The sequence below is a fragment of the Pleurodeles waltl genome, chromosome 1_1, assembly GCF_031143425.1.
Source record: "Pleurodeles waltl isolate 20211129_DDA chromosome 1_1, aPleWal1.hap1.20221129, whole genome shotgun sequence".
Classification (NCBI taxonomy): Eukaryota; Metazoa; Chordata; class Amphibia; order Caudata; family Salamandridae; genus Pleurodeles; species Pleurodeles waltl.
The window spans coordinates 549,180,130-549,206,767 of NC_090436.1; the positions used below are offsets into that span (position 1 = coordinate 549,180,130).

Consider the following 26,638-nt stretch of genomic DNA (forward strand, 5'->3'; position numbering starts at 1 on the left):
AAGACTTTCAGTGACTCTGGACAGTATGTAACATCTCCTACACATCACAGATTAAACCAATTTTGGAAGTTATGGACGCTAGGCTGCGCTGACTTCAAATTCAACAAAAACAGGGCAGATAATAACATCACCCCCCCACCGCTAAAGAGGAAATTAACTTTTCAAGAAAGTCTTGATTTCTCTGCACCTCCAAAGAAAACTGGCAGATAAACAACTACTTCTCATACTCCTACATCTCCAGCTTTACCTACTTCTCCACAATGTACTCCACAACAACTCCCACTCATTTTGGGTTCACACTACCTAGTTCACCACCTAGTGAGAGGCAGGATATAGGGGATGCACTAGACCAGAAAAACCCAGGGTTGAGTAAGATCCGGATCCTATCACACCAAATGATCCAGATCTTTACCCAGCTAGACCATTACCACCTGAAGATTACATATCCTACCAAAAGGTTATAGCAAGAGCAGGTGGATATCGCAATGTAAATATGTACACCGACCCAAAAGAGGAGGATTTCTTATTTGACACCATTGTCACAACACATACGGAAAGCTAATTCCTTCCAATGCTCCCAGGAATAATCAGACACCCAGAAGAAATATTTAAAGAGCCTGTTAGAGCAAGGGTTATCACTCCTAGAGTTGATAAAAAGTACAAAGCTGCATCCATTGCACTTCAAGTGGATTCCAACAGAAACCAGAAAGACGGTGACCCAGGCCCTCGTCAGCAGCAGACTTGACTACGGCAACGCACTCTACACAGGCATCCCAACCAAAGACATCAAACGCCTCCAACGTATCCAAAATGCCTCCGCCCGACTGATCCTCAACATACCCCGCCGAAGTCACATCTCCCCTCACCTAAAGGAACTCCACTGGCTCCCGGTAGACAAGAGGATCACCTTCAAACTCCTGACCCACGCTCACAAGGCACTTCACAACACCGGACCCTCCTACCTCAACACCAGACTTCACTTCTACACCCCAACACGTCAACTCCGATCCGCCAACCTCGCCCTCGCCATCGTACCCCGAATCCAGCGCAAGACATCCGGCGGCAGATCCTTCTCCTTCCTCGCCGCCAAGACCTGGAACTCTCTCCCCACATCCCTTCGCCAGACCCAGGACCTCCTCGCATTCAGAAGGCTCCTCAAGACCTGGCTCTTCGACCGATAAACCAGCAGCGCTCCCCTCCCCCCCCCCCCCCCCCCCCCCCATCAGCGCCTCGAAACCCTGACGGGTACATAGCGCGCTTTATAAATACTATGATTGATTGATTGATTGATCCACTGAGCCTCTAAAACTTTTAAAATACCCACCAGAAGAACATCATGAAAGAGGGGTAGAGATTGTAAATGAGGGACAAACAATATCCAATAACTCCATTCTATACAGTAGCACGTAGTAGTAACACAAGTGTCATCATGAGACGTCATGCATGGCTCAGATATTCAGGCTTTAAACAAGAAGTACAGCAGGCAGTTTTAAATATGCCCTTTGATAAGGAGCCCTTTTTTAACCCACAAGTGGATACCACACTTGAAAAATTAAAAAGGACAATCAAACTGCCAGAGCTCTGGGAGCTTTACAAGCCAGCACACACAGGAGTAATTTTCGTCATGCAGGGTTTAGCAGAGGATTTAGGTGATCATTTTAACAACAAGCCACAACTAAACCCATCTTCTCAGTACACCATTGGTTACTTTACAGGATCATATAGAGGAAACAATATTAAAGGAAGAGGAAAACCATCTACATCTAGAGGATCCTCATCAGTCACTAAGCAATGACTTACCAGACACAATACTAAAACACACCACTCCTATAGGGTGAAGGTTACAACATTTTTTTTTTTTTACCCCCAATGGACTCAAATCACCACAAATCAATGGGTACTTCAAACAATCCAAAATGTTTATTGTCAGGAGCTCATTTTCACTACACCAAATATAGCCCCTCGTACACATAGACTCTCACAAGATCATCAAACTCTTCTCAAAGAGAAAGTACATTCTGTTCTACTAAAAGGAGCTATACAACCAGTAACTTTGCAATACCAAGGAACAGGAGTTTACTCCCTGTAATTTCTAATCCCCTAAAAAGATGGGTGTCTCAGACCAATATTATATCTCAGACCCTTAAACCAGTACATCCTATTAGAACATTTTCATATGGTCACTCTTCAGGATGTTATTCCTCTATTACAACTAGGATATTTCATGACAGCCTTAGAGGTAAAGGACGCTTATTTTCACATTCCCATTCATCCTGCACACCGCAAATACCTAAGATTTGTAGTAGCAGGAAAACATTACCAATGCAAAGTATTACCATTCGGACTCACAACTGCTCCCAGGGTATTCACGAAATGCCTCGCAATGGTTTCAGTACATCTCAAAAGAAAAATAAATCACTTTTTTCCTTATCTGGACGATTGGCTCATCAAAGCCAATCCTTTCCCACAGTGTCAAAAAGATACTCAAACTACAATTTGTCTCCTTCATTCTCTAGGATTCATCATAAACTATGTCAAATCTCATCTCCAACCTCTGCAAACACAACCATATCTAGAAGCTATTCTCAATACACAAGTAGGAATAGCCTTTCCCAACCAAAACAGGGTCCAAGCTTTTCAAATATTAATTGCAACATTAAAACAGAATCAAACACACAGTAAGAACCGTTATGAAACTGTTCGGAATGATGGCATCTTGTAGTGTCATAGTGCCTAATGCCAAGCTTCATATGCGCCCTCTTCATCAGTGTCTCTCTCGTCAGTGGTCTCAGGCACAGGGTCAAATGGAAGATCTAGTGTTGTTGGACCGCCAGACTTCTCTCTCTACATTGGTGTAATACCACAAACCTTATGACGGGGAGGCCCATCCTAGACCCTGTGCCTCAGATTACTCTCACAACGGATGCCTCAAACAACGGTTGGGGAGCTCATCTCCTCAACGAACAGTTCAGGGAATATGGGACAACACTCACCAGTCTCTTCACATCAATTACCTTGAACTGCAAGCGATATTCTTTGCAATGAAAGCATTTCTTCCACAATTGCAACACAATACAGTGTTGATACGTACAGACAATATGACTGCCATGTATTATCTCCAAAAACGGAAGGGGGGGGTTCACAATCTCAACAATTGTCCCAACTAGCACAATCACTATGGAAATGGGTGATTTGTCACCATATTCACATGGTAGCACAATATCTCCCAGGGAAAGACAACCATTTAGCAGACCTTCTGAGCAGGATGCATCAACAAACACATGAGTGGGAACTTCACCCACAAGTCCTTCAACATTACTTGAAAAAATGAGGAACACCTCAAATAGATCTGTTCGCAACAAAGCAAAACAAAAAATGCCAAAACCTTGCCTCCAGGTACCCACACCCTCACTCCAGCGGCAATGCTCTATGGATGAGATGGACAGGGATGGAAAATTTCACTTACCCAGTGTACATCTGTTCGTGGCATGAGACGCTGCAGATTCACATGCTGTGCATTATCCTGCCATCTAGTGTTGGGCTCGGAGTGTTACAAGTTGTTTTTCTTCGAAGAAGTCTTTTCGAGTCACAAGACCGAGGTACTCCTCCCTTTCGGCTCCATTGCACATGGGCGTCGACTCCATCTTAGATTGTTTTCCCCGCAGAGGGTGAGGTAGGAGTTGTGTATATAGTAAAGGTGCCCATGCAATGGAGTAAGTATGTATGTACATAATGTGTATAAGAATAGTATATATTTACAAATTTACAAGTTTTATTCAACTTATAGCGGCTACAGGCTCCCAGGGAGGGCGCATGTGAATCTGCAGAGTCTCATGCCACGAATAGATGTACACTGGGTAAGCGACATTTTCCGTTTGATGGCATGTGTAGCTGCAGATACACATGCTGTGCATAGACTAGTAAGCAGTAATCTCCCCAATAGCGGTGGCTTAGCCTGTAGGAGTTGAAGTTGTTTGAAATAATGTTCGTAATACAGCCTGTCCTACTGTGGCTTGTTGTGCTATTAACACATCTACACAGTAATGTTTTGTGAATGTATGAGGCGTAGACCATGTGGCTGCCTTACAAATTTCTGTCATTGGTATATTCCCTAAAAAAGCCATTGTGGCGCCTTTTTTCCTAGTGGAATGTGCCTTTGGTGTAATAGGTAGATCCCTTTTTGCTTAAATATAGCAGGTTTGAATACATTTCACTATCCATCTAGCAATGCCTTGCTTGGATATAGGATTCCCTGCATGAGGTTTTTGGAAGGCTACAAATAATTGTTTTGTTTTGCGAAACTGTTTTGTTCTGTCAATGTAATACATTAGTGCTCTTTTGATGTCTAACGTATGTAAGGCTCTTTCTGCTACTGAGTCTGGTTGTGGAAAAAAGACTGGGAGTTCCACTGTTTGGTTTAGGTGGAATGGTGATATAACTTTTGGTAAGAATTTTGGATTTGTACGGAGAACCACTTTATGTTTATGTATTTGTATAAAGGGTTCTTGTATAGTAAATGCTTGTATTTCGCTTACTCTTTATAAGAGAAGTGATAGCTATCAGGAAGGCGACCTTCCAAGTTAAGTATTGTATTTCACAAGAGTGCATGGGTTCAAATGGTGGCCCCATGAGTCGTGTTAATACAATATTGAGGTTCCACGAAGGGACTGGTGGTGTTCTCGGGGGTATGATTCTTTTTAATCCTTCCATAAATGCTTTGATGACTGGGATTCAAAAAAGTTATGTTGAATGTTTAATCTGCGGATAGGCAGAGATTGCTGTGAGATGTATTTTAATAGAAGAGAATGATAGGTTAGGTTTTTGTAAGTGTAACAGGTAATTTACATTGTTTTTTGCGGAAGCATGTAGCGGTTGAATTTTATTATTGTGGCAGTAGTAAACAAATCTTTTCCATTTGTTTGCATAACAATGTCTTGTAGTAGGTTTCCTAGCTTGTTTAATGACCTCCATACATTCTTGTGTAAGGTCTAAGTGTCCAAATTCTAAGACTTCAGGAGCCAGATTGCTAGATTGTCTGATCTGTTTGTGTTGAGTTAACAGATCTGGTCTGTTTGGTAGTTTGACGTGAGGTACTACTGATAGGACCAACAGTGTTGTGTCCCACGGTTGGCGAGCCCAAGTTGGTGCTATGAGTATTAGTTTGAGTCTGTTTTGACTCAGTTTGTTTACCAGATAAGGAATGAGTGGGAGAGGGGGAAAAGCGTAAGCAAATATCCCTGCCCAACTCATCCATAACGCATTGCCCTTGGACAGAGGGTGTGGGTATCTGGACGCACTTTTGCGTTTTCTTTTGTTGTGAATAGGTCGATTTTTGGTGTTCCCCAACGTAGAAAGTAATCTTGTAGGATCTGGGGATGAATCTCCCATTCGTGTGTCTGTTGATGATCTCGACTGAGATTGTCGGCTAACTGGTTTTGAATCCCTGGGATGTATTGTGCCATTAGGCGAATGTGATTGTGAATCGCCCAATGCCAAATCTTTTGTGCTAAGCGACACAGTTGTGACGAGTGTGTCCCTCCTTGCTTATTTAGGTAATACATTGTCGTCATGTTGTCTTTTGACAAGAATGTGTTTGTGGGCTATCAGTGGTTGAAATGCTTTCAATGCTAGAAACACTGCCAACAGTTCTAAATGATTTATATGCAGTTGTTTTTGTTGAACATCCCATTGTCCCTGTATACTGTGCTGGTCGGGGTGTGCTCCCCATCCCATCATGGAAGCATCTGTTGTGATCACATATTGAGGCACTGGGTCTTGGAATGGCCGCCCTTGGTTTACATTTATAGGGTTCCACCATTGAAGCGAGAAGTGTGTCTGGCGGTCTATCAACACTAGATCTTGGAGTTGACCCTGTGCTTGTGTCCATTGTGTTGCTAGGCACTGTTGTAAGGGCCGCATGTGTAGTCTTGCGTTTGGGAAAATGGCTATGCATGAAGACATCATGCCTAGAAGTTTCATTACAAACCTCACTTGGTAGTGTTGGTTTGGGTGCATGTTTAATATTATATTTTGGAAGGCTTGTACTCTTTGTGGACTCGGAGTAGCAATCGCCTTTTGTGTGTCGAGTGTTGCTCCCAAGTATTGTTGTATTTGGGAGGGTTCTAGATGTGATTATTGGTAATTTATAGAGAACCCTTGTAAGGAAATGCCTCCTTGGCATGGTTACCCCCTGACTTTTTGCCTTTGCTGATGCTATGTTTTGAATTGAAAGTGTGCTGAGGTCTGCTAACCAGGCCCCAGCACCAGTGTTCTTTCCCTAACCTGTACTTTTGATTCCACAATTGGCACACCCTGGCATCCAGATAAGTCCCTTGTAACTGGTGCCTCTGGTACCAAGGGCCCTGATGCCAGGGAAGGTCTCTAAGGGCTGCAGCATGTATTATGCCACCCTAGAGACCCCTCACTCAGCACAGACACACTGCTTACCAGCTTGTGTGTGCTAGTGAGAACAAAATGAGTAAGTCGACATGGCACTCCCCTCAGGGTGCCATGCCAGCCTCTCACTGCCTATGCAGTATAGGTAAGACACCCCTCTAGCAGGCCTTACAGCCCTAAGGCAGGGTGCACTATACCATAGGTGAGGGTACCAGTGCATGAGCACTGTGCCCCTACAGTGTCTAAGCAAAACCTTAGACATTGTAAGTGCAGGGTAGCCATAAGAGTATATGGTCTGGGAGTCTGTTTTACACGAACTCCACAGCACCATAATGGCTACACTGAAAACTGGGAAGTTTGGTATCAAACTTCTCAGCACAATAAATGCTTACTGATGCCAGTGTACATTTTATTGTAAAATACACCACAGAGGGCACCTTAGAGGTGCCCCCTGAAACTTAACCGACTATCTGTGTAGGCTGACTGGTTCCAGCAGCCTGCCCCACTAGAGACATGTTACTGGCCCCATGGGGAGAGTGCCTTTGTCACTCTGAGGCCAGTAACAAAGCCTGCACTGGGTGGAGATGCTAACACCTCCCCCAGGCAGGAGCTGTAACACCTGGCGGTGAGCCTCAAAGGCTCACCCCTTTGTCACAGCACCGCAGGACACTCCAGCTTAGTGGAGTTGCCCACCCCCTCCGGCCACGGCCCCCACTTTTGGCGGCAAGGCTGGAGGAAACAAAGAAAGCAACAAGGAGGAGTCACTGGCCAGTCAGGACAGCCCCTAAGGTGTCCTGAGCTGAAGTGACTCTAACTTTTAGAAATCCTCCATCTTGCAGATGGAGGATTCCCCCAATAGGATTAGGGATGTGACCCCCTCCCCTTGGGAGGAGGCACAAAGAGGGTGTACTCACCCTCAGGGCTAGTAGCCATTGGCTACTAACCCCCCAGACCTTAACACGCCCTTAAATTTAGTATTTAAGGGCTCTCCCTGAACCTAGAAACTAGATTCCTGCAACTACAAGAAGAAGGACTGCCGAGCTGACAAACCCCTGCAGAGGAAGAACAGAAGACATCAACTGCCTTGGCCCCAGACTTACCGGCCTGTCTCCTGCCTTCCAAAGAACCCTGCTCCAGCGACGCTTTCCAAGGGACCAGCGACCTCTGAATCCTCCGAGGACTGCCCTGCTTCGAAAAAGACAAGAAACTCCCGAGGACAGCGGCACTGCTCCAAAAGAACTGCAACTTTGTTACAAGGAGCAGATTTAAAGACCCCTGCAACTCCCCGCAAGAAGCGGGAGACTTGCAACACTGCACCCGGCGACCCCGACTCGACTGGTGGAGAACAACCAACTCAGGGAGGACCCTCCGGCGACTCTACGACTGTGAGTAACCAAAGTTGTCCCCCCTGAGCCCCCACAGCGACGCCCGCAGAGGGAATCCCCAGGCTCCCCCTGACCGCGACTGTCTGAACTCCATTTCCCGACGGCTGGAAAAGACCCTGCACCCGCAGCCCCCAGCCCCTAAAGAAACGGAACTTCTGTGCAGGAGTGACCCCCAGGAGGCCCTCTCCCTTGCCCAGGTGGTGGCTACCCCGAGGAGCCCCCCCCTTGCCTGCATCGCTGAAGAGACCCCTTGGTCTCCCATTGAAAACTGAAGGAAACCCGACGCGTGTTTGCACACTGCACCCGGCCGCCCCCGCGCTGCTGAGGGTGTACTTTCTGTGCTACTTTGTGTCCCCCCCGGTGCCCTACAAAACCCCCCTGGTCTGCCCTCCGAAGACGCGGGTACTTACCTGCTAGCAGACTGGAACCGGGGCACCCCCTTCTCTCCATTATAGCCTATGTGTTTTGGGCACCTCTTTGACCTTTGCACCTGACCGGCCCTGAGCTGCTGGTGTGATAACTTTGGGGTTGCTCTGAACCCCCAACGGTGGGCTACCTTGGACCAAAAACTCAAACCTGTAAGTGACTTACTTAGCTGTGAAAACTAACAATAACTTACCTCCCCCAGGAACTGTGAAAATTGCACTAAGTGTCCACTTTTAAAACAGCTTATTGTGTTTTATGTAAAAAGTATACATGCTAAAGTAATGATTCAAAGTTCCTAGAGTACTTACCTGCAATACCTTTCAAAGGAGCTATTACATGTAAAATTTGAACCTGTGGTTCTTAAAATAAACTAAGAAAATATATTTTTCTATAACAAAACCTATTGGCTGGATTTGTCTCCGAGTGTGTGTACCTCATTTATTGCCTATGTGTATGTACAACAAATGCTTAACACTACTCCTTGGATAAGCCTACTGCTCGACCACACTACCACAAAATAGAGCATTAGTATTATCTCTTTTTTACCACTATTTTACCTCTAAGGGGAACCCTTGGACTCTGTGCATGCTATTCCTTACTTTGAAATAGCACATACAGAGCCAACTTCCTACATTGGTGGATCAGCGGTGCGGTACAAGACTTTGCATTTGCTGGACTACTCAGCCAATACCTGATCACACGACAAATTCCAAAATTGTCATTAGAAATTGATTTTTGCATTTTGAAAAGTTTTCTAAATTCTTTAAAGTCCTGCTAGGGCCTTGTGTTAGTCCCTGTTAGCATTTCTTTTAGAGTTTAAAAGTTTGTAAAAGTTTGAATTAGATTCTAGAACTAGTTTTAGATTCTTAAAAGCATTCCAACTTTTAGAAGAATAATGTCTAGTACAGAGATGAATGTGGTGGAACTCGACACCACACCTTACCTCCATCTCCAGATGAAAGAGCTAAGGTCACTCTGTAACATAAGAAAAATAACAATGGGCTCCAGACCTACCAAAGTACAGCTCCAGGAGCTGTTGGCAGAGTATGATAGAGCCAACCCCTCTGTGGATAACACAGAGGATGATGATAGTGAACTGGAGGAAGAATCCCCTCCACCAGTCCTATCTAGGGAGAACAGGGCTTCTCAAGCCCTGACTCCAAAAATAATAGTCAGAGATGCTGGCTCCCTCACAGGAGGGTCCAGCCTCTCTGAAATCACTGAGGATAACTCCAGTGAAGAGGACATCCAGTTAGCCAGGATGGCCAAAAGATTGGCTTTGGAAAAACAGATCCTAGCCATAGAAATGGAAAGACAAGAGATGGGCCTAGGACCCATCAATGGTGGCAGCAACATAACTAGGGTCAGAGATTCTCCTGACATGTTGAAAATCCCCAAAGGGATTGTAACAAAATATGAAGATGGTGATGACATCACCAAATGGTTCACAGCTTTTGAGAGGGCTTGTGAAACCAGAAAAGTGAACAAATCTCACTGGGTGCTCTCCTTTGGGAAATGTTCACAGGAAAGTGTAGGGATAGACTCCTCACACTCTCTAAAAAAAGATGCAGAATCTTATGACCTCATGAAGGGTACCCTGATTGAGGGCTTTGGATTCTCCACTGAGGAGTATAGGATCAGATTCAGGGTGGCTCAAAAATCCTCGAGCCAGACCTGGGTTGACTTTGTAGACTACTCAGTAAAAACACTAGATGGTTGGATTCAAGGCAATGGTGTAAATGATTATGATGGGCTGTACAATTTATTTGTGAAAGAACACCTATTAAGTAATTGTTTCAATGATAAACTGCATCAGCATCTGGTGGACCTAGGACCAATTTCTCCCCAAGAATTGGGAAAGAAGGCGGACCATTGGGTCAAGACTAGGGTGTCCAAAACTTCCACAGGGGGTGACCAAAAGAAAGGGGTCACAAAGCCTCCCCAGGGGAAAGGTGGTGAGACAGCCAAAAACAAAGATAGTAAAGAGTCTTCTACAGGCCCCCAAAAACCTGCACAGGAGGGTGGGCCCAGAGCCTCTTCACAAAACAATTCTGGGAACAAGGGTAAAAACTTTGATCCCAAAAAGGCCTGGTGTCGTAACTGTAGTCAGTCTGGACACCAAACTGGAGACAAGGCCTGTCCCAAGAAAGATACCACTTCTAACTCCCATCCAGCTAAAACTGGAATGGCCAGTCTCCAAGTGGGATCAACAGTGTGCCCAGAGCAAATCAGGAGTCACACTGAAGCTACATTAGTCTCTGAGGGTGGGGTGGATTTAGCCACACTGGCTGCCTGGCCCCCTAACATGCAAAAATACAGGCAGCAGCTCTTAATTAATGGGACAAGTGTAGAGGGCCTGAGGGATACAGGTGCCAGTGTCACTATGGTGACAGAGAAACTGGTTTCCCCTGGCCAATACCTGACTGGACAAACCTATCCAGCCACCAATGCTGACAATCAGACTAAAGTACATCCCATGGCAATGGTAACTTTAGAGTGGGGAGGGGTCAATGGCCTGAAACAGGTGGTGGTCTCCTCAAATATCCCAGTAGACTGTTTGCTTGGAAACGACCTGGAGTCCTCAGCATGGGCTGAGGTAGAACTGAAAACCCATGCAGCCATGCTGGGTATCCCTGAACTGGTGTGTGTCAAGACTAGGGCACAGTGCAAGGCACAGGGTGAAAAAGTAGAGCTGGAGTCTGGAAAAATGGCCCAGCCTACCAAGAGAAAAGGAAAGTCAGATGGGAAACCAGCTGCAACACAACACCAAAAAGAGAACCTCTCTTCTCAGGAAGAAGTTCTCCCCTCTGAGGGAACTGAGCCTATGGAGCTGGAACCTTATCAGGTTGAGCTCTTGGGCCCAGGGGGACCCTCAAGGGAAGAGTTGTGTAAGGGACAAGAAACCTGTCCCTCTCTTGAAGGCCTTAGGCAGCAAGCTGCTGAAGAGTCCAAAGGCAAGAAAAATTTAACACATAGGGTCTATTGGGAAGATGGACTCCTGTACACTGAGGCAAGAGATCCCAAACCTGGTGCCACTAGGAGAGTGGTAGTGCCTCAGGGTTTCAGAGAGTTTATTCTGACCTTAGCCCATGATATTCCCCTTGCTGGGCATTTGGGACAAACCAAGACGTGGGAGAGGTTAGTCAACCACTTCTACTGGCCCAATATGTCCCAGAAGGTTAAGGAGTTTTGCCTCTCCTGCCCCACCTGTCAATCCAGTGGTAAGACAGGTGGGCATCCAAAGGCCCCCCTCATTCTACTTCCAGTGGTGGGGGTCCCCTTTGAAAGAGTGGGTGTGGACATAGTTGGTCCACTAGAACCTCCCACCGCCTCAGGAAATATGTACATCCTAGTAGTAGTGGATCATGCTACTAGGTATCCTGATGCTATTCCCCTTAGGTCGACTACTGCCCCTGCAGTAGCCAAGGCCCTCATTGGTATCTTTACCAGAGTGGGTTTCCCTAAGGAGGTGGTGTCTGACAGAGGTACCAACTTCATGTCAGCATACCTAAAACACATGTGGAATGAGTGTGGAGTGACTTATAAATTCACTACACCATATCATCCACAAACTAATGGCCTTGTTGAGAGATTCAACAAGACATTAAAGGGCATGATCATGGGGCTCCCAGAAAAACTCAAAAGGAGATGGGATGTCCTCCTGCCATGTCTGCTTTTTGCTTAGAGAGGTGCCTCAGAAGGGAGTAGGATTCTCACCCTTTGAACTTCTGTTTGGCCACCCTGTAAGGGGACCACTTGCTCTTGTTAAAGAAGGCTGGGAGAGACCTCTTCATGAGCCTAAACAAGACATAGTGGACTATGTACTTGGCCTTCGCTCAAGGATGGCAGAGTACATGGAAAAGGCAAGTAAAAACCTTGAGGCCAGCCAACAACTCCAGAAGTTGTGGTATGACCAAAAGGCTGCACTGGTTGAATTTCAACCAGGGCAGAAAGTCTGGGTTCTGGAGCCTGTGGCTCCCAGGGCACTTCAGGACAAATGGAGTGGCCCTTACCCAGTACTAGAGAGGAAGAGTCAGGTCACCTACCTGGTGGACCTGGGCACAAGCAGGAGCCCCAAGAGGGTGATCCATGTGAACCGCCTTAAACTCTTCCATGACAGGGCTGATGTAAATCTGTTGATGGTGACAGATGAGGACCAGGAAGCTGAGAGTGAACCTCTCCCTGATCTCCTCTCATCAGACCCTAAAGATGGCTCAGTAGATGGAGTGATCTACTCAGACACCCTCTCTAGCCAACAGCAGTCTGACTGTAGGAAGGTCCTGCAGCAGTTTGCTGAACTCTTTTCCCTAACCCCTGGTCAGACACACCTGTGTACCCATGATGTGGACACAGGAGACAGCATGCCTGTCAAAAACAAAATATTTAGACAGTCTGACCAAGTTAAGGAAAGCATCAAGGTGGAAGTCCACAAGATGCTGGAATTGGGAGTAATTGAGTACTCTGATAGCCCCTGGGCTAGCCCAGTGGTCTTAGTCCCCAAACCTCACACCAAAGAAGGAAAGAGAGAGATGAGGTTTTGTGTGGACTACAGAGGTCTCAACTCTGTCACCAAGACAGATGCTCATCCCATTCCTAGAGCTGATGAGCTCATAGACAAATTAGGGGCTGCCAAATTCTTAAGTACCTTTGACTTAACAGCAGGGTACTGGCAAATCAAAATGGCCCCTGGAGCAAAAGAAAAGACAGCATTCTCCACACCTGATGGGCATTATCAGTTCACTGTTATGCCCTTTGCTTTAAAGAATGCCCCTGCCACCTTCCAAAGGTTGGTGAATCAAGTCCTTGCTGGGCTGGAATCCTTTAGTGCAGCTTATCTTGATGATATTGCTGTCTTCAGCTCCACCTGGCAGGATCACCTGGTCCACCTGAAGAAGGTTTTGAAGGCTCTGCAATCTGCAGGCCTCTCTATCAAGGCATCCAAATGCCAGATAGGGCAGGGAACTGTGGTTTACTTGGGACACCTTGTAGGTGGAGGCCAAGTTCAGCCACTCCAACCCAAGATCCAGACTATTCTGGACTGGGTAGCTCCAAAAACCCAGACTCAAGTCAGGGCATTCCTTGGCTTGACTGGGTACTATAGGAGGTTTGTGAAGGGATATGGATCCATTGTGACAGCCCTCACAGAACTCACCTCTAAGAAAATGCCCAAGAAAGTAAACTGGACTGTAGAATGCCAACAGGCCTTTGACACCCTGAAGCAAGCTATGTGCACAGCACCAGTTCTAAAAGCTCCAGATTACTCCAAGCAATTCATTGTGCAAACAGATGCCTCTGAACATGGGATAGGGGCAGTTTTGTCCCAAACAAATGATGATGGCCTTGACCAGCCTGTTGCTTTCATTAGCAGGAGGTTACTCCCCAGGGAGCAGCGTTGGAGTGCCATTGAGAGGGAGGCCTTTGCTGTAGTTTGGTCCCTGAAGAAGCTGAGACCATACCTCTTTGGTACTCACTTTGTAGTTCAAACTGACCACAGACCTCTCAGATGGCTGATGCAAATGAAAGGTGAAAATCCAAAACTGTTGAGGTGGTCCATCTCTCTACAGGGAATGGACTTTATAGTGGAACACAGACCTGGGACTGCCCATGCCAATGCAGATGGCCTTTCCAGGTTCTTCCACTTAGACAATGAAGACTCTCTTGGGAAAGGTTAGTCTCATCCTCTTTCGTTTGGGGGGGGGGGGGGGGGGTTGTGTAAGGAAATGCCTCCTTGGCATGGTTACCCCCTGACTTTTTGCCTTTGCTGATGCTATGTTTTGAATTGAAAGTGTGCTGAGGTCTGCTAACCAGGCCCCAGTGTTCTTTCCCTAACCTGTACTTTTGATTCCACAATTGGCACACCCTGGCATCCAGATAAGTCCCTTGTAACTGGTACCTCTGGTACCAAGGGCCCTGATGCCAGGGAAGGTCTCTAAGGGCTGCAGCATGTATTATGCCACCCTAGAGACCCCTCACCCAGCACAGACACACTGCTTACCAGCTTGTGTGTGCTAGTGAGAACAAAATGAGTAAGTCGACATGGCACTCCCCTCAGGGTGCCATGCCGGCCTCTCACTGCCTATGCAGTATAGGTAAGACACCCCTCTAGCAGGCCTTACAGCCCTAAGGCAGGGTGCACTATACCATAGGTGAGGGTACCAGTGCATGAGCACTGTGCCCCTACAGTGTCTAAGCAAAACCTTAGACATTGTAAGTGCAGGGTAGCCATAAGAGTATATGGTCTGGGAGTCTGTTTTACACGAACTCCACAGCACCATAATGGCTACACTGAAAACTGGGAAGTTTGGTATCAAACTTCTCAGCACAATAAATGCACACTGATGCCAGTGTACATTTTATTGTAAAATACACCACAGAGGGCACCTTAGAGGTGCCCCCTGAAACTTAACCGACTATCTGTGTAGGCTGACTGGTTCCAGCAGCCTGCCCCACTAGAGACATGTTGCTGGCCCCATGGGGAGAGTGCCTTTGTCACTCTGAGGCCAGTAACAAAGCCTGCACTGGGTGGAGATGCTAACACCTCCCCCAGACAGGAGCTGTAACACCTGGCGGTGAGCCTCAAAGGCTCACCCCTTTGTCACAGCACCGCAGGACACTCCAGCTTAGTGGAGTTGCCCGCCCCCTCCGGCCACGGCCCCCACTTTTGGCGGCAAGGCTGGAGGAAACAAAGAAAGCAACAAGGAGGAGTCACTGGTCAGTCAGGACAGCCCCTAAGGTGTCCTGAGCTGAAGTGACTAACTTTTAGAAATCCTCCATCTTGCAGATGGAGGATTCCCCCAATAGGATTATGGATGTGACCCCCTCCCCTTGGGAGGAGGCACAAAGAGGGTGTACTCACCCTCAGGGCTAGTAGCCATTGGCTACTAACCCCCCAGACCTAAACACGCCCTTAAATTTAGTATTTAAGGGCTCTCCCTGAACCTAGAAACTAGATTCCTGCAACTACAAGAAGAAGGACTGCCGAGCTGACAAACCCCTGCAGAGGAAGAACAGAAGACATCAACTGCCTTGGCCCCAGACTTACCGGCCTGTCTCCTGCCTTCCAAAGAACCCTGCTCCAGCGACGCTTTCCAAGGGACCAGCGACCTCTGAATCCTCCGAGGACTGCCCTGCTTCGAAAAAGACAAGAAACTCCCGAGGACAGCGGCACTGCTCCAAAAGAACTGCAACTTTGTTACAAGGAGCAGATTTAAAGACCCCTGCAACTCCCCGCAAGAAGCGGGAGACTTGCAACACTGCACCCGGCGACCCCGACTCGACTGGTGGAGACCAACCAACTCAGGGAGGACCCTCCGGCGACTCTACGACTGTGAGTAACCAAAGTTGTCCCCCCTGAGCCCCCACAGCGACGCCTGCAGAGGGAATCCCCAGGCTCCCCCTGACCGCGACTGTCTGAACTCCATTTCCCGACGGCTGGAAAAGACCCTGCACCCGCAGCCCCCAGCCCCTAAAGAAACGGAACTTCTGTGCAGGAGTGACCCCCAGGAGCCCCTCTCCCTTGCCCAGGTGGTGGCTACCCCGAGGAGCCCCCCCCTTGCCTGCCTGCATCGCTGAAGAGACCCCTTGGTCTCCCATTGAAAACTGAATGAAACCCGACGCGTGTTTGCACACTGCACCCGGCCGCCCCCGCGCTGCGGAGGGTGTACTTTCTGTGCTACTTTGTGTCCCCCCCGGTGCCCTACAAAACCCCCCTGGTCTGCCCTCCGAAGACGCGGGTACTTACCTGCTAGCAGACTGGAACCGGGGCACCCCCCTTCTCTCCATTATAGCCTATGTGTTTTGGGCACCTCTTTGACCTTTGCACCTGACCGGCCCTGAGCTGCTGGTGTGATAACTTTGGGGTTGCTCTGAACCCCCAACGGTGGGCTACCTTGGACCAAAAACTCAAACCTGTAAGTGACTTACTTAGCTGTGAAAACTAACAATAACTTACCTCCCCCAGGAACTGTGAAAATTGCACTAAGTGTCCACTTTTAAAACAGCTTATTGTGTTTTATGTAAAAAGTATACATGCTAAAGTAATGATTCAAAGTTCCTAGAGTACTTACCTGCAGTACCTTTCAAAGGAGCTATTACATGTAAAATTTGAACCTGTGGTTCTTAAAATAAACTAAGAAAATATATTTTTCTATAACAAAACCTATTGGCTGGATTTGTCTCTGAGTGTGTGTACCTCATTTATTGCCTATGTGTATGTACAACAAATGCTTAACACTACTCCTTGGATAAACCTACTGCTCGACCACACTACCACAAAAGAGAGCATTAGTATTATCTCTTTTTTACCACTATTTTACCTCTAAGGGGAACCCTTGGACTCTGTGCATGCTATTCCTTACTTTGAAATAGCACATACAGAGCCAACTTCCTACAACCCTAGTTTGTGTAGAGTTTCTATAACGTATTGTGTGTGACGCAGACACTGTTGAGTGCTGGTTTTTATTAACCAGTCGTCTAAGTAGGGGAATACGTGCATGTGCTGTCTCCTTATATGAGCGGCTACTACTGCAAGGCATTTTGTGAATACCCTTGGGGCTGTTATCCCGAATGGTAACACCTTGAATTGGTAATGCACTCCCTGTTTTACAAACCTTAAGTATTTCCTGTGAGAAGGATGTATGGGTATATAGAAATATGCATCCTTTAGATTTAACGCTGACATGTAGTCCTGTTTTTTGAGTAAGGAAATCACATCTTGAAGTGTTACCATGTGGAAGTGATCTGATTTGATATAGAGATTCTGAGGTCTAATATTGGCCTCAACGTTTTGTCTTTCTTTGGAATTAGCAAATACGGGGAGTAGACACCTGTACCTGTGATGTTTGGGCACTAGTTCTATTGCTTGTTTTTGTAACAATGCTTGAACTTCTAGCTGTAACAGGTCTAAGTGTTGTTTGGACATATTGTGTGCTTTTGGGGGCACATCTGGTGGGAAATTTATGAATTCTATGCAATAACCATGTTGGATAATGGCTAGCACCCATGCATCCGTAGTTATGTTTGCCCAGTTGCTGTAGTATGCGGTAAGTCTCCCCCCCACTGGTGTTGAGTGGTGGGGATTTGTGACATTGAAGTCACTGTTTGGCTTGAGGGGTTTTAGGGCTTTGGAATTTCCCCCTTGGTTTTGGGAATTGTTCACCCCTGTATGATCCTCGAAAACCACCTCTTTGGTACTGGCCCTGATATGTGGGTGGCTTGTGAGGTGGAAGGCTCTGTGGTTTGGGAACGAAACCCCCCTCTAAATTGTGGCCTTCTAAAAGTGCCTCTGTTCTGTGGGGAGTAGAGCGCGCCCATGGCTTTGGCCGTGTCTGTGTCCTTTTTTAGTTTTTCGATTGCCGTATCCACCTCTGGCCCAAACAATTGTTCCTGGTTGAACGGCATATTTAGCACAGCTTGCTGGATTTCCGGTTTAAAACCTGAGCTCCGTAACCATGCATGCCTACGAATGGTTACCGCAGTGTTCACTGTCCGTGCTGCTGTGTCTGCCGAGTCCATTGCAGACCTTATTTGGTTGTTGGAAATCGCTTGTCCTTCCTCAACAACCTGTTGGGCATGCTTTTGGTGTTCCTTGGGCAAGTGCTGTATTATATTTTGCATCTCGTCCCAGTGTGCCCTGTCGTAGCAAGCCAGTAGAGCCTGTGAATTGGCAATCCGCCATTGATTGGCTGCCTGTGCTGCCACCCGCTTGCCTGCAGCATCGAACTTCCGACTTTCCTTGTCGGGCGGTGGTGCATCTCCTGACGACTGGGAGTTTGCCCTTTTTCTGGCTTCTCCCACGACCACCGAATCTGGTGTTAGTTGCTGTGTTATAAACACAGGGTCCGTAGGGGGAGGCTTATATTTCTTCTCCACCCTAGGCGTGATGGCTCTGCCTTTTACTGGGTCCTGGAACACCTGTTTGGCGTGCTTTAGCATGCCTGGGAGCATTGGCAAACTTTGGTAAGAGCTGTGAGTGGATGCCAGGGTATTAAATAAGAAGTCGTCTTCTATTGGCTCCGCATGCATTGCTACATTATGGAAAGTAGCTGCCCTTGATACCACCTGCATATATGCAGTGCTGTCCTCTGGTGGTGATGGCCTTGCTGGGTAGCAATCGGGACTGTTATCAGAGACCGGTGCATCATATAAGTCCCATGCATCCGGGTCATCTTGTGTCATCCCCGTGTGTGTTGGCGACTGCATTGGGGGTGTTGCTATCGGGGACAGATGTGGTGAGTGCAGTGGTGAAGGCTGTGGCGAAAGCCTTGGTGGTGTTTTGTCTCTTGCCACTTTTGCTTTTGGCTGCATTTCCGCCTCCTGGAATGCTAGCTTCCTTTTTATTTTTATTGATGGGAGAGTTTGAATTTTACCAGTCTCTTTCTGGATGTGCAGCCTCCTTTGAGTATGGTCTGGCTCTCCCATAGCTAATTTCTGCTCAAATTTGTTCCCTTTCATTTGGCTGGAAAGTCCATGCTCTTCTGTGTAGGAGCCTGTTTTCGGCTCCGAGGCTGCATGTTTCGACACCGATGGTTTCGGTATGCTCTTTTTCAGCTCTGAGGAAACCTTTTTAATTTGGGGGGGTGTCGAACTCTCGGTGCCGAGTTGTTTGGGAGCCGGTATCTCGACCGGAGTCGGATGTCTTCGGCTCTTGAGAGGCCTTTTTCGTGCCGATGTTTGGTCACCTGGTTTTCGGGTTAAGCCATGGCCTGTTGGAGGTGACATCCCCTTGGCCTTTATAATTTTGGAGTGAGTCTTGGCCAGGGCAGATTTACTCACAGTTTTTGGCTGCTCAGATTCAGAGTCATCCGAGTCCGATTTGTGAATGGAGAATCTCTCCTCTTCCTCGACGTAGATCTGTTCAGCCGGTGTCGACGCCATCTGAAGTCTTCTGGCTCTTCGATCGTGTAGGGTCTTCTTCGATCGAAATGCCTGGCAGGCCCCGCAAGTATCCTCCCTGTGTTCTGGTGATAGACACATATTACAGACCAAGTGTTGGTCTGTATAAGGATACTTTGCGTGGCAATTCGGGCAGAAGCAGAAGGGGGTCCGGTCCATGAGTTTCGACGATGGACGCGGTCGGGCCGACCAGGCCCCGCTGAAGAGTGGAAGCCCCGAAGGGCCGCCGGAGCGCTTCTTGTTTCGGTGTCGATGTACTAACACTAGACCGGTACGGAGCGCAAACAATACCGTCAAATATTCGGATAAATAGCTAACTTTCCCGAAGCGAAATACAGAGCAAAGAGGAACACGTCCGAACCCGATGTTGGGAAGAAAACAATCTAAGATGGAGTCAACGCCCATGCGCAATGGAGCTGAAAGGGAGGAGTCCCTCTGTCTCGTGACTAGAAAAGAAAAACAACTTGTAACACTCCAAGCCCAACACTAGATGGCAGGATAATGCACAGCATGTCTATCTGCAGCTACACATGCCATCGAACATTTGTTTACGCTTTTCCCCCTCTTCCACTCTTACCATTCCTAGTACGGAAGATAAAAATCTTCCCTCAGCATGATCTTAGTGGCCCCTACATGGGCACATCAACCATGGTATACAACACTTTTGGAACTCTCAGTTATGCCCCATCAAAAACTTCCCAACAGACCAGATATTCTAACACAAAAACAGGGACCGATAAGACATCCAAATCACTCAACTAAGCGATATGGGTCCTGAAACCATAGATTTGGATATTTTCATTTACCACAGGAATGTATGGATATCCTTAAACAAGCATGCAAACCTACCAATAGACAGTGCTATGCAGCAAAATGGAAACTTTTTGTTTGTTACTCTCAAACAAAAAACAGCAAACCTCTTGAACCAACAGTACAGGATATTGTACAATTTTTATTACATTTACAAAAGGCAAATTTAACCTATACATCTATTCGTTTACATTTAGCCGCTATAGCTGCATATCTGCATAATAGACAACATATTTCCTGGTTTAGAATTTCAGTTATCAAAGCATTTATGGAAGGACTAAAAGAATCATTCCACTGAGGATTCCTCCAGCTCCATCTTGGAACTTAAACTCTGTACTCACAAAACTCATGGCTCCACCATTTGAGCCACTTCACTCCTGCCCCTTACTGTGGGTAATTAACCCACACACACACACACAATTCTTTATGTACCCTAGTGCAAATGTTAGTGATTTTACTACTGTCTTACATATGTTTTACACTAGGGTGCTGCGTAATAAAATCCTTTTGTAACCAATCCATCTTTTGTTCTGCACACTAACCCTTGGGAGATTGTGAGAAGAACTCATCAGCACCTGTCCAGTCTGACAGGACTGATCATTCATACCAACATGTGCTCTTCTTCAGGTAAGGCAAGAGGGAGAAATCTATCCTTTTCTTCCAGTCCTGGATACAGGTAAGTACACCCTCCCTGCCTGTGAATGAAGAGGAATCTACCTGGTGTGACCAAAATCTTGAGCATGCAGCAAAGAAAGAACCTTAAGACGATACAAATAAATCAGAGCGGTAACACTCCAAGATCTTACAATTGACATGAATCAGGAACAAGGATGGGCAAATTCAAATACTCTGATCATAAAAGGAGGACAGATCACATTATCACCAAAATAAACCATTAATGATAGGTTTGGCCAGCCTACCACTGCATAATGTATTTTGGCCACCTCCCATACCAACTATATGCAAAATATGGTCTAACTGTGGCAACAGCTTGAAGATACTCTTCAAGAGAGGAGCATTTGAACATTTTAAGGCTGCAGACACCATGATGGCTCTGCCAGCTTTTCCCTGGTTGTCCACCAGAGGAACTCAACTACTGGGCCCTTCAGTTAATACTTAGTTCAATGTCAACTTGACACCGAAGTAACTTCTGTATCAGTACAGAAAAGGTCAGCAGAGAAAGGCTTCTGCGTTGTTGTCATTCTCTGTCGACACAAACCCCAAGTCCGGGAAGCCCTCAGAATCTCCCTGCTGCTTAATCTGAGGACAGAATTAAAACATACCTGCCTGCCCAAGGAGTTCACCTGTGCATACGATGAGTTAACTGACCCAAGGGAAGAGAGACCCTGGTGCATCTATCAGGCACAATCATTGTGAGAACTTCTGACAGGAGTCATAAGGTCACCACAGTTCAGGGACCAAGAAAAGTGAGAAACATCTGGGGCACGAAGCCGATATATCATAATTACAAGTTGATTAGAGAGTGTCTGTCAATTTCCAACCATCTTCCACCGTAGGGTCTATGCATCTTTTTTTGCCACTGAGTGTGAAGAGAAAACAATGTCTTAAAACTTACATGTGGAATCCTATTCCTTTGTCTATTTGTTTATTAAAAACTGCCCTAGCCCTTAAGACTCTAGAGAGAAGCCCTGTCCTCACTAACCTTAAATTGATTATATGCCAGTGGGGTACAGTCTGCTCAGTGACTGAATGTCACTGGTTTAGTGTGTGCCCATGCCACAGTAACATTTTCAACAGGACCAGTGGTGTAGGAAGTTGGCTCTGTATGTGCTATTTCAAAGTAAGGAATAGCATGCACAGAGTCCAAGGGTTCCCCTTAGAGGTAAAATAGTGGTAAAAAGAGATAATACTAATGCTCTATTTTGTGGTAGTGTGGTCGAGCAGTAGGCTTATCCAAGGAGTAGTGTTAAGCATTTGTTGTACATACACATAGACAATAAATGAGGTACACACACTCAGAGACAAATCCAGCCAATAGGTTTTGTTATAGAAAAATATCTTTTCTTAGTTTATTTTAAGAACCACAGGTTCAAATTTAACATGTAATATCTTGTTTGAAAGGTATTGCAGGTAAGTACATTAGGAACTTTGAATCATTTCAATTGCATGTATACTTTTCAAGTTATTGACAAATAGCTATTTCAAAAGTGGACACTTAGTGCAATTTTCACAGTTCCTGGGGGAGGTAAGTTTTTGTTAGTTTTACCAGGTAAGTAAGACACCTACAGGGTTCAGTTCTTGGTCCAAGGTAGCCCACCGTTGGGGGTTCAGAGCAACCCCAAAGTCACCACACCAGCAGCTCAGGGCCGGTCAGGTGCAGAGTTCAAAGTGGTGCCCAAAACGCATAGGCTAGAATGGAGAGAAGGGGGTGCCCCGGTTCCGGTCTGCTTGCAGGTAAGTACCCGCGTCTTCGGAGGGCAGACCAGGGGGGTTTTGTAGGGCACCGGGGGGGACACAAGCCCACACAGAAATTTCACCCTCAGCAGCGCGGGGGCGGCCGGGTGCAGTGTAGAAACAAGCGTCGGGTTCGCAATGTTAGTCAATGAGAGATCAACGGATCTCTTCAGCGCTGCAGGCAGACAAGGGGGGGCTTCCTCAGGGAAACCTCCACTTGGGCAAGGGAGAGGGACTCCTGGGGGTCACTTCTCCAGTGAAAGTCCGGTCCGTCAGGTCCTGGGGGCTGCGGGTGCAGGGTCTTTTCCAGGCGTCGGGACTTAGGTTTCAGAGAGTCGCGGTCAGGGGAAGCCTCGGGATTCCCTCTGCAGGCGGCGCTGTGGGGGCTCAGGGGGGACAGGTTTTGGTACTCACAGTCGGAGAGTAGTCCGGGGGTCCTCCCTGAGGTGTTGGTTCTCCACCAGCCGAGTCGGGGTCGCCGGGTGCAGTGTTGCAAGTCTCACGCTTCTTGCGGGGAGTTGCAGGGTCTTTAAAGCTGCTCCTTGAAACAAAGTTGCAGTCTTTTTGGAGCAGGTCCGCTGTCCTCGGGAGTTTCTTGTCTTTTTCGAAGCAGGGCAGTACTCAGAGGAGTCAGAGGTCGCTGGTCCCTTGGAAGGCGTCGCTGGAGCAGAGTTCTTTGGAAGGCAGGAGACAGGCCGGTGAGTTTCTGGAGCCAAGGCAGTTGTTGTCTTCTGGTCTTCCTCTGCAGGGGTTTTCAGCTGGGCAGTCCTTCTTCTTGTTGTTGCAGGAATCTAATTTTCTAGGGTTCAGGGTAGCCCTTAAATACTAAATTTAAGGGCGTGTTTAGGTCTGGGGGGTTAGTAGCCAATGGCTACTAGCCCTGAGGGTGGGTACACCCTCTTCGTGCCTCCTCCCAAGGGGAGGGGGTCACAATCCTAACCCTATTGGGGGAATCCTCCATCTGCAAGATGGAGGATTTCTAAAAGTTAGAGTCACCTCATCTCAGGACACCTTAGGGGCTGTCCTGACTGGCCAGTGACTCCTCCTTGTTGCTTTCTTTGTTCCCTCCAGCCTTGCCGCCAAAAGTGGGGGCCGTGGCCGGAGGGGGCGGGCAACTCCACTAAGCTGGAGTGCCCTGCTGGGCTGTGACAAAGGGGTGAGCCTTTGAGGCTCACCGCCAGGTGTCACAGCTCCTGCCTGGGGGAGGTGTTAGCATCTCCACCCAGTGCAGGCTTTGTTACTGGCCTCAGAGTGACAAAGGCACTCTCCCCATGGGGCCAGCAACATGTCTCTGGTGTGGCAGGCTGCTGGAACTAGTCAGCCTACACAGACAGTCGGTTAAGTTTCAGGGGGCACCTCTAAGGTGCCCTCTGGGGTGTATTTTGCAATAAAATGTACACTGGCATCAGTGTGCATTTATTGTGCTGAGAAGTTTGATACCAAACTTCCCAGTTTTCAGTGTAGCCATTATGGTGCTGTGGAGTTCGTGTTTGACAAACTCCCAGACCATATACTCTTATGGCTACCCTGCACTTACAATGTCTACGGTTTTGTTTAGACACTGTAGGGGTACCATGCTCATGCACTGGTACCCTCACCTATGGTATAGTGCACCCTGCCTTAGGGCTGTAAGGCCTGCTAGAGGGGTGTCTTACCTATACTGCATAGGCAGTGAGAGGCTGGCATGGCACCCTGAGGGGAGTGCCATGTCGACTTACTCGTTTTGTCCTCACTAGCACACACAAGCTGGCAAGCAGTGTGTCTGTGCTGAGTGAGAGGTCTCCAGGGTGGCATAAGACATGCTGCAGCCCTTAGAGACCTTCCTTGGCATCAGGGCCCTTGGTACTAGAAGTACCAGTTACAAGGGACTTATCTGGATGCCAGGGTCTGCCAATTGTGGATACAAAAGTACAGGTTAGGGAAAGAACACTGGTGCTGGGGCCTGGTTAGCAGTCCTCAGCACACTTTCAATTGTAAACATAGCATCAGTAAAGGCAAAAAGTCAGGGGGCAACCATGCCAAGGAGGCATTTCCTTACAAGTGGTTATCAAGATAAAGTAACATACATTAAAAGGCACCCCAGGAATGTAAAGAGGTGGTTGGCCCACTCTTCTTGAAATTGTCCCACTGCAAAAAGACAAGTTCAGGTGGGCTCTTAACTTAACACCGGGTTCTCCAAGGCACATGTGCCCCTTCAAATGTGCACCTATGAAAGCATACCTTGTCATCTGAAGCACCCAAGACTTGCTTTCAGGCTGACATGTTGTTTGGATGGTGAGCATTTACGCTTATGCTTACTAGTACTTTTAGAGGTCATCCTATTAATACATGGACCACATTTTATTCAGGTCAGCATAGGTTACAGCAGGCATCTATCTAAGTAACCTTGGGTGCCAGCTTCCCTGTCTGCATCCCCTTACTCTGCCCCATATTTTTACTAAGCGGCACAAATGCATCTCACAAAACGAAGTAGTATGAAACATAACCCACAGCATGAAACCGGCCAAAGGGACCAATTTCAAATTAAATTCTAGCATGCAGGAAGTATGTGGACATTTGGGCCCAGAAGCGTTAGGACCTTCTGGTTTTGTTTGTATATCCTATTTTTAAGTGTACTATTTTTCTAAACTGACTGATATTTCATCTGTCCTACTGTATTCTGAGATTCTAAACCCCTCAATGACTCCTCAATCTCGTTATTTCAAGAAAGTTAAGTGACTAATAGGCGTCTTTTGAATATCCAGTTTGAAGCCCAATAGTAATGTAGCCTTACGACATCAGTGGTATACTGCCTTGTCCAAACAGCCCACAAACGTACATGCTGAAAGTCCAAAGAAAAGCTTCAAAAGAGAACTTCAGGAAAGGAAATACTAAATGCATTGAAGACAGTACCTTAAGTATCTAACTGTAAAAAAAATTAAATAAATAGCTCCTTTAACAGGTGAGCAATGATGATAAAGCAATGTGTTCTGGCCACTGGGGCAAATCTGAAGCCCAAATTATTTTTTTCTCCTCCTCAAAAGCTTTCAAATGTTCCATAGATCAACTTATTGAAAAGACACATCGACAACTATGAAAATTTTGAAGCAAGATCAGTAAAGACATCTCTTTAACACAGCAGTGAGGTCATTGAATAATCTAGGCGGAATCTATACTGTCAATCTGCAAAATATAGCTCACTTGTGTCACAGGGTTTTGTTTGTGCTGACTAGATGGATTGTTCATATTTTCAGTACTTACTATTTCCAAAACAAAAAATGCATTTTCAAAATGTTATACTTTGCAATTAGGTGCTTACCTCAGAACCTTCTGCATTAAAATGATCCAGAGCTTGTTTCCTCAGTTCCCCTTTAATCGAACCATCTAATCTCTGTGGGGAAAGGATAGCAACAACTCACCATTAGAGCATTCCATTCCAGGAAGAATGTTAATGCTTCAGAAGGAAAGGTTTCTTACCTGTAATCTTAGTTCTCCTTCAGGGAAGCATCCACTGAAATCATGAGCCCTGAATAGTACACCTCATGTCCGGGATCCCAGAGCACGTCTTCCAAAAGCCCCTTTTTGAGTAACATCTTCCCCTTGCTTTCGTGTGGCCAGAAAATACATGTGACCCAAATGCACAATTTAACAGCCTATGCAGATTATATTCCCAATTCCATAATTTTAATTTAAAATCTGGAAAATATGCAAAAGGCCTGAAGTGTCACTGGGAAGTAAGAAAAACAAGACAAGACAATATAGCTCTCAGGCTGCAGCTGTACTTGAGGGAGAAATGAAACTTTTCCTTTAAGGATTTCACAACCTACAGAATCCCATTATGCCCTGTAGATGGCAGTTATCTCAGTTCCCTTCTTCCAGCTCCCGGTGACAGTATCTAAGAGTACTGACCTAAGCCTTTATAAGGCCTTTTTCCTTTCAAACACCTCTCAGTATGACTTTGACCCATGCGGTTGATACAGGTTAAAAAGCAGGACCAGCTTCTTGACGAATGTGACTACAGAATGCCCCCCCCCTCCCCCGGTGAAACCAGGGTATCCTTCACCCTTAAACTGTTGGACTGATTCCACAAGACTAGGTGCTGAGAGAAGACATATACTCTTACCTCTGGCACGGACAAAGACTTGTGGAATCCTGGTTACCCCGATGAAAGCCCAAGACCCTTATTAGGTTGTTAAAGTTGCTGAAAAACATGGCGGTAGGAAGAATGGCTGAGACATGACATATCTCCAGACACTACCAATTGATTTTTTAACCTTGCCTGGTGTGCCTTTGTAATAAAAGTACTTTCTTTGTGTTTACACTGAGGTAGTTTT

The 26,638-nt window shown here is 46.7% G+C and overlaps 1 protein-coding gene across 3 annotated transcripts in view; it reads right to left on the reverse strand.

Moving 5' to 3' along the window:
- The window catches only part of CHD1 (chromodomain helicase DNA binding protein 1), a 1,172,453-nt gene that overhangs the window by 734,820 nt on the left and 410,995 nt on the right, over window positions 1–26,638 (reverse strand). For all 3 annotated transcript variants that reach the window (XM_069225994.1, XM_069225985.1, XM_069225977.1), the window contains exon 18: window positions 25,624–25,695. In XM_069225994.1, coding sequence (XP_069082095.1) covers window positions 25,624–25,695 — 72 coding nt within the window. The remainder of the gene's footprint in view (window positions 1–25,623; window positions 25,696–26,638) is intronic.